Raw genomic sequence first — 7,739 nt, 5'->3', positions numbered from 1 at the left:
CGCGTCTTCCGTAGAAGGACTACGCGGGCTTCCGGTGCGGGCCGGAAGTGGCGGTTACTAAGGCGACGCCACGCTCCTGGCCCAGGTGAGGGGAAACTTGGCTTCTCCGCTTGGGTTCAGCGGTTCCCCGCGTGTCTCTGGAGGCCCCTTGACGTCTAGGGTCTCCTAGAGGGGGACTCTGGGGGGGAATCTCCCGAAGCTCTTTGACATCTAGGGTCTGTTAGAGGAGGACTCGGGGTGGGGGAATCTCCCCAGCCTTTGACCTTTCTGGAGATCCTGAGAACTCAGAAACCCCATGCGGCATCCCGAATGGAGAGTACCCTGAGGCTCTGCTTGGGGATTTTGGGACCTAATCATGTCCCACCTCTGTACCTCGGTTTCCCTTGAGTAACCCCAGCTCCAGGTTTGGGGTAGGCAATAGAGCAGAGATAACCCAATGCGTGACATGTATTTCTAGCATGGAGAGCCAGGTAAAGTGGGAGAATTTTCTGTTCGGATCGTTGAGTACTCAAGCTGCCACGCGAGGAAATCCTAGAGGGGCTAATAGGAACAAAGTTGAGGCAGAAATAGATTCCGGCGAAATTGCAGCACTGAGCGTTGGTTCTTTGGGGCTTGAAGACATGGAATCCCACCCGCTCCATAATAGTAATATTATGAAATAGACCCCTTACAATCAAAAAGTTTATTTTTGTAACCTTTATTCCCTTGGTCAGGCCTGCCCTTAACATTTGCAGGCCAGGGGGAGGATTACAAATAAAGACCCATATACCATATGGTTATTTTTTATTATTTAAAAAAATATTTATTTGGGGGGCACCTGGGTGACTCAGTGTGTTAAAGCCTCTGCCTTCGGATCAGGTCATGATCTCATGGTCCTGGGATGGAGCCCCGCATAGGGCTTTCTGCTCAGCGGGGAGCCTGCTTCCACCTCTCTCTCTCTGCCTGCCTCTCTGCCTAATTGTGATCTCTGTCAAATAAATAAATAAAATATTTCTGTATTCCTATAAATATTGTTGAGTTCGCTCTGGTATGCAGTGAAGTTACTTAGCAATTTTTTGATCTTGTCACTTCTAAGATTTGATTAGCAGTACCAGAGCAATGTTAATTCCAGGGCTTATTTTTCCCTTGGTTAGCAAGACCTTCTGATCACTCCACCCAGTGTTTGTGAATTCTGAGGCTTCCCATTCTCCTGGGTGGAAACTGGCATAATTCCTGGCCCTGTGGGAGCTCAGCTTACTGTTCCCACCCGTGATTTCAGGTGGCTCTTTTCTGTCATATTGGGGCTCAAGCTAGCGCCTCTAGCTATGCACCAGAAACATCACAGATGAACCGTAACGGGTGAGGTAGGAGGATGGCAGTGGGTTTCTACAAGGGTTCCAGGCCCTCCAGCACTCTGACAGTGCAAGACCCCCACTCCACTACATGTGAATCATCTCAGAATGGACCCCCTGTGCCACATTAAATGCCTTTATTTACCTGTAATTTTGAGAGCCTTTTAATAATTTGTACAGTTTTGAGTTCTATGAAGTTCAGGTTACTTGTCCTTTTCTATGGACCGAAACGTTATGCACACACACAGCCTAGAGCTGATAAGTTGTGATATTTTTGTGAATATTTAATTATTTTCATTTCATGGGGATTTTGTTTTGTTTTAGTCCATTTTTTTCCCCCTAAGTCTCAAACATTTCTAGAGGGCCTTGAAAAATCTCACAGGCCATGGGCACTCTGTCTACAGAACTGCCAGTTAGTAGCAGTGGGCCTAGAGAGAAAGGACCAAATGAGACAGCAAGGATTCTTAGTGCTTGGACGGCATCTGGTCAGAGACAAGTGGAAGGAAGGAGAGCAGTCCTGGCTCACTACCCAGCTGGCCTGGGCATAGTCAGCCACCTGCAGAGATGGAAGAAGGAAGAGAAGACCTAAGTTGTTGGAGAGAGGTTGAATTCTAGAGCAGGAGCTGGAGAAAGGCAACAGGGATGCCACATTTCCTCTCTCTGTGTCGTAGCACCCATCATCTTGAGCTATTCTGGAAGATGTGACTCCTTAATACCCAGTTCTGCTGATCTCCTTATTATATAAAGGGCATAGTTTCGTAATGTGGTAAAAATCCTGTGATAAATAAGGAAAGTGGCAGTCTCTAGAATAAATAGTTCCCAGGGATTTTTGTGCTAGAGAGGGGGATGTGCTGTCTTCTGGTAACTTCTCTTTTTTCTCAAAGGACCTTTGCTTGCTTCCTTCATCAGCTTTTCCGAGTTTCCTAGACGCTCCCGGTGCCAGCTTCTGTGATGTCAATCCCCAGAGGAAGTCAAGTCTCCAATTTTATGAGAAAGGGGGTGCTCGAGGTGCCATCCCCAACAGAGAAGGACTGGCCGAAGGATGATGACGATGATTATGTGTTCATAGATTTGGGTGAGGAAGTGGATGCCCTGCCACAGCCTTACCGCATGATCAACAAGATGGTGAACCTTCTGTTTGACAAGTGTTGGGAAGTTATCCAGGAAAGGGAGGCACGGAGAGAAGTTGAGCTCAGCCGGACCCAGCCCACCACCTACGCTCCACTTGTAGAAAGCAAGGTATGGAGGAGCTGACCAGGAGTCCCTGTTTCCCAGTAGAGTGTTGATAAATGAAAATACCTGATCCAGGGAAGGAACTCCTACAAGGAACCTTCCCTCATCAAGACAGGTGCATTTCTGAAAGATTACTAGGCTTGCTGATGTTGATTAAAATGGATCTAGTAGGGTGCCTGGGTGGCTCAATGGGTTGGGCCACTGCCTTTGGCTCAGATCATGATCTCAGGGTCCTGGGATAGAGTCCTGCATCGGGCTTTCTGCTCAGCGGGGAGCCTGCTTCCCCCCTCTCTCCGCCTGCCTCTCTGCCTACTTGTGATCTCTCTCTGTCAAATAAATAAAATCTTAAAAAAAAAAAAAAAGACAGCCATGGTTAATGGTCTCTCTACCCAGCAAGTAGCATGGCATTTAAATAAATAAATAAATAAATAAATAAATAAAATGGATCTAGTAATTGCTTGGGAGAAATGGGTATTCTGATTAGTAGGAGATTATACAGAAAGTCTTTTATATTTTGTTGTTATTTAAAAATATTTCTGAATACTTTAATCACTCTCTTGCTTGGTGATTGGGAATCTGCCAGTATCTCAGCATTTCCACGGCATTCTAGATGATGAAAGTGCAGGGAACAGGGCCACTTGTCCACCCATCACAGGACCTGTGGTCATGGTTAGTGTTGTAAATGTGTACTTATTCTTAACTTGTTTGTTTTCTCCGGCTCTTTTCTCATAAAAGTAGAATGCTATGACTTTCCTGATGCTTGGGCAAGATACTTAGATGAGCACTGTTTGGGGCTGATATTCTACCTAGGAGGGGCCCCCATGCCTTCTTGAAAAGTTCGCTCACGTTCTTGCAGATGGTGGCAGCTGAAAATCATTCCTTCTTCCTTTGTTTTTTGTTTCCCCAGCTCAACAAAATGCCAAATTGTATGGCGATTTCCCAAGACTATGTCTTTATTGGAGGAGCCAAAGGATTCTCCATCTATAATCTGTACAGTGCCAAACGAGTATATGGTTGGGAGAAACTTAAGGTGGATGTCACTTCCATCTGGGCCACAGATTTGGGGAGTGAAATACTTATTGTTCCCGTGGATGAAATGGGTACATGTTCTTCCTCTTTTTTTTTTTTTTTAGCCAAATGTATAGTGATCTGTAGACTGTTCCAGTTTAATCTCCTTTCCAGGTATGAGTGGGGCGTTCTCCCTGGTCACATAGTATTAACTCACACGCACAGAACATGATAGTGTGCAAAGCACGAGTCTAACATTGCTCATAAGTTGACCCATGCAACCCTCACAACAGCCCTGGGAGGCAAGTAGAATTACTTAACCCTGTTTTTCAGAAGAAGCCACTGAGGCATTGTGGTTAAATAACTTAACTTGGGATGATGTAGAAGGAGAATGGCACAGGCAGGATGCTGCCCAGCCAGCATGGACCCGGAGTTCACACCCTTTGGGCACTCAGAAATCCCACTGCTCAAATAAAGTAGGGATCGTTTCTTCCCCTCAGCCTGAGGCTGAACCAGGCCTTCATGGGGACGAGAGTACCCAGAGCCATAGACAGTGTTGTGGAGGACAGTGTTTCTGCAGGAGAGTGAGCCGACCAGACTGGTGTTTTAGGACGGGTGCCGTGGTAGGAGTAAGTCAAAATGAGAGAAAGAGATGTGGTTGTGTCGTAGTTGGCTTGTCCGGGGGTGCAATTCTATACTATCCCCAAATAAACCTATCTTCTGTTGAGAAAGAAAGACAGAGAGAGTGATAGAGAAAGAAAGACAGAGAGAGTGATAGAGAAAGAAAGGAAGGGAGGGAGAAAGAAGGAAAGAGAGCGGGAGGGAGACCAAGTAGAACTGTTGCTTTCGTCAAGGAGAGAAATGATGAAGGTCTGAACCAAGGCACGGGCTGTTACAATGAAAGGAAAAATCATGCTATAGTTTTGTAAGATGCTATCATTGGGGAAGTGAGCTGAGGGATATAGGGGTATTCTTGGTTCAATTTTGGAAACTCTTTTCTAAGTTTGAGCATGCGCTTTTTGAGGCAGCTAGAGGGGGAACGTTGAACTCAAGAGGAATTTGGTCTAAAGATAGGATCGTATTTTATCACACTGCATTACATCCGCTGGGTTTCATGTCTGTGTGACCTCAGTGTAATGCATGTGAAGGCAGAGACCGCCTTGGCTGTCCCTCCATGTTTGTGGTCCTGCAGCAGATACCCCATGGAGGTTTATTGGGTTGAGTTAGACCTTCACCCAGAGTAGGCTGTTTGCCTTTGTCTTTCTGGATTATGGGTGTCAGAGAGAGTTAGGAGTGTCTTACAGAGGCTTCCGGGACCAGAGGATGGACCACGGTAGGCAGAGAGAACCCAGGACATGTCAAGTCAGGAGTGGAGGAAGCCAGGGAGACCGAGAGGCCAGGAGGAGGCTTAAGGACCCGTGAGCGCAAGCTGATAATTCAGAAAGTCAGATCTAAAATTCCAGTTCTTCTTTGATTCATTTGTCTGTCTTACCTTCTCTGTTTCAGGCATTGCTAGACTGTTCTATTTTTACAAGGATGGTCTTTTCCTCATCAAGGCCGTCAATGAAGTGGTAAGTTTCTGTTGCTTCCCCTAGAACTGGGCCAAAAGCTGTAGCAAATGAAGTTGACTTTTACTATGGAGGGGACGACACCTGTCCTAGAGTTGAAAGACAGAGACTCTCTGGATGGAGAGCCTTCTCTGAAATATCCAATTTAGAGACCCCCCACCAACTGAGGGCACATGCTGAAAGCTGTGGATTTATTTACCCTGTTTTCGGTAGAGGAAAGTTACTAAGGATCTCCAGTCCAGAATGGGCACCAGACCAATATATTCAGCAAATACTTACAAGTCCCTACAATTTCCAGGCTGCTTCCCATCCTGTCCCCTTGCCTATGCTGTTCCCCCTGCTCAGAGTGTTCCCCTTGCCTCCCTACCTACTGCATGTACCTCTTAAATTTCCCTCATTCCCTTACATTTCCTTTAAGAGCAGCTCAGATATCTCCTCTGAGATACTTGCCCCGATATGCCCCTAAGGACCCGATCTCTCCTTCCTCTGTCCACCCCCATACAGAACAGAATCTCTGTTGTAGTATTTTCTCTACCTTCCATCCTTGTTTGTTTGTATGACTACTTCTTCTCTTGCATATAACCATCCTGAGGGCAGGAGACGTGTTCTTATTCACCCATGTTTCACCCACATATTCCTTGTTCCTAACACACTGCCTATCTATTGTAGGGTCTCAGAAAGTGTTTCGTGAATCGAGGAGTAAAAAAAAAAGAGAGAGGATATTGCTCAGAGTAGATTTTTAACTGCAGTTTGTCTTGTAAAAAATACCACTGATGGGCATCCAAGCAAGTCAGTGGGGAAAAGTGTTTTCAACAAATGATACTGGAATGCTAGAGGGGAGATGAATTCCACCCTACTTTGTACCATATATAAGAATCAATTTGAGATGGATTATGGGTCTAAATGTAAAGGCTAAAAACATTATCCTTTTTAAAGAAAACACTGGAAAATATTTTAGCCACCTCAGGGAAGGCAAAGATTTCTTATAGCATTTTTTAAAAATTTTATTTATTTATTTGACAGAGAGAGGGAGAGAGATCACAAGTAGGCAGAGACAGGCAGAGAGAGAGGGGGAAGCAGGCTCCCTGATGAGCAGAGAGCCTGATGCAGGGCTCAATCCCAGGACCCTGAGATCATGACCTGAGCTGAAGGCAGAGGCTTAACCCACTGAGCTACCCAGGCGCCTGGGGAAGGCAGAGATTTTAGAACATGGAAAGCACTAAATAGAAAAGAAAAAATTGATATTGGGCTTCATCAAAGTTAAAAACTTATTATTCTCACAGCATACGCAAAAATTAGCTTGCAGTGGGTCATAGGTCTACCTGTAAAATCTAAACTCATAAAACCTCTAGAAGAAAACATAGGAGGAAGTCTCGTGACTTTGGGACTGGCGAAGAGTTTCTAGCAGCAATATCAAAAGCACAATCCATACAAGCAAGAATTAGTAAGTTGGCCTTCATCAAAATTAAAAGCTTCTTCTGTAGATGGCACCGGCAAAAGAATAAAAAGACAAGCCGCGGATGGGCAGAAAATAATTGTAAATCACCTATCTGATGAACGGCTTGTATCCAGAACATGCGATGAACTCTCAAGACGCAAACTCAACAATAAGGCAACAAACAACCCAGTTTTCAAAATGGGCAGGGCTTTGAAAAGACAAGATGGCTCACCAAAGAAGATAGATGGAAAGTAAATGAGTTGCTCAGCATTCTCAGTCATTGGGAAAACGCAAGTCAAAATCACAGCGAGCTACCATGACACATGTATTAGAACGCCTCAAGTTCAAGAGAGTGACCATGCCAACTGTTGGCAGAGATCCAGAACAGCCGGAACTCTCATACACTGCTGGTGGTTAAATACAATGGTACAGTTATTTTGGCAGGTTTTTTTTAAGTTTTTTTTTTTTTTTAATATAAGTAATGTCTACACCCAATGTGGGGCTCAAATGCACAACCCTGAGATCAAAAGTCACACGCTCATTCAACTGAGCCAGCCAGGCACCCCTTTGGCAGTTTTATTTTAAAAGTTAAATGTACACCTACCATACAATCTGGGTGTTCCACTCCTTGATATTTACACAGGAGAACTGAGAGTGTATCTCTGTACAAACACGTGTATGTGAAAGTTTATAAGCAGCTGTCTGTGTCCCAGCCAAAAACCGGAAGCTACCCAAATGTCCATCAGCATGGGGGGCGGGGATTAGCAAATTGTGGTATGCACACAACAGTATGAACTATTAATGCACATAACAACATGGATGCATCTTAAATTAATTATGCTGAGTGAAAGAAGTCAGACACAAAAAGAGTACACACCGTATAATTCCATTTATATGAAATTCTAGAAATATGAACTAATGTAGTGACAGAGAACATCAGTTTTTGCTTGGGGTGGGGTGGGAGAAAGGTGAAGGGATGATTACCAGGGACAGGAGGAAACTTCGGGGGTGATGGATATGTTCATGGGCTTGTGGGATGGTTTCAAGAGATATACATGTGTCAAAACATCAAATTGTACACTTTAAACATGTAGTTGGTACATGTTATTATATCCCTAATAAAGCAGTTTAAAAAATTAAAACTTCTCATCAAAAGATGCT

The 7,739-nt window shown here is 44.6% G+C and overlaps 1 protein-coding gene across 1 annotated transcript in view; it reads left to right on the top strand.

Annotated features, from left to right (window-relative positions):
- Positions 1 to 66: 66 nt before the first annotated feature.
- WDR93 (WD repeat domain 93) overlaps positions 67 to 7,739 on the top strand; it is a 46,401-nt gene continuing 38,728 nt past the window's right edge. Inside the window, exons 1-4 of the mRNA XM_046009266.1 lie at positions 67 to 85; positions 2,241 to 2,570; positions 3,472 to 3,664; positions 5,079 to 5,143. Coding sequence (XP_045865222.1) covers positions 2,283 to 2,570; positions 3,472 to 3,664; positions 5,079 to 5,143 — 546 coding nt within the window. The 5' untranslated portion in view covers positions 67 to 85; positions 2,241 to 2,282. The remainder of the gene's footprint in view (positions 86 to 2,240; positions 2,571 to 3,471; positions 3,665 to 5,078; positions 5,144 to 7,739) is intronic.

The sequence above is a fragment of the Meles meles genome, chromosome 6, assembly GCF_922984935.1.
Source record: "Meles meles chromosome 6, mMelMel3.1 paternal haplotype, whole genome shotgun sequence".
Taxonomy (NCBI): Eukaryota; Metazoa; Chordata; class Mammalia; order Carnivora; family Mustelidae; genus Meles; species Meles meles.
This window is presented reverse-complemented; position numbering and strand designations above follow the sequence as displayed.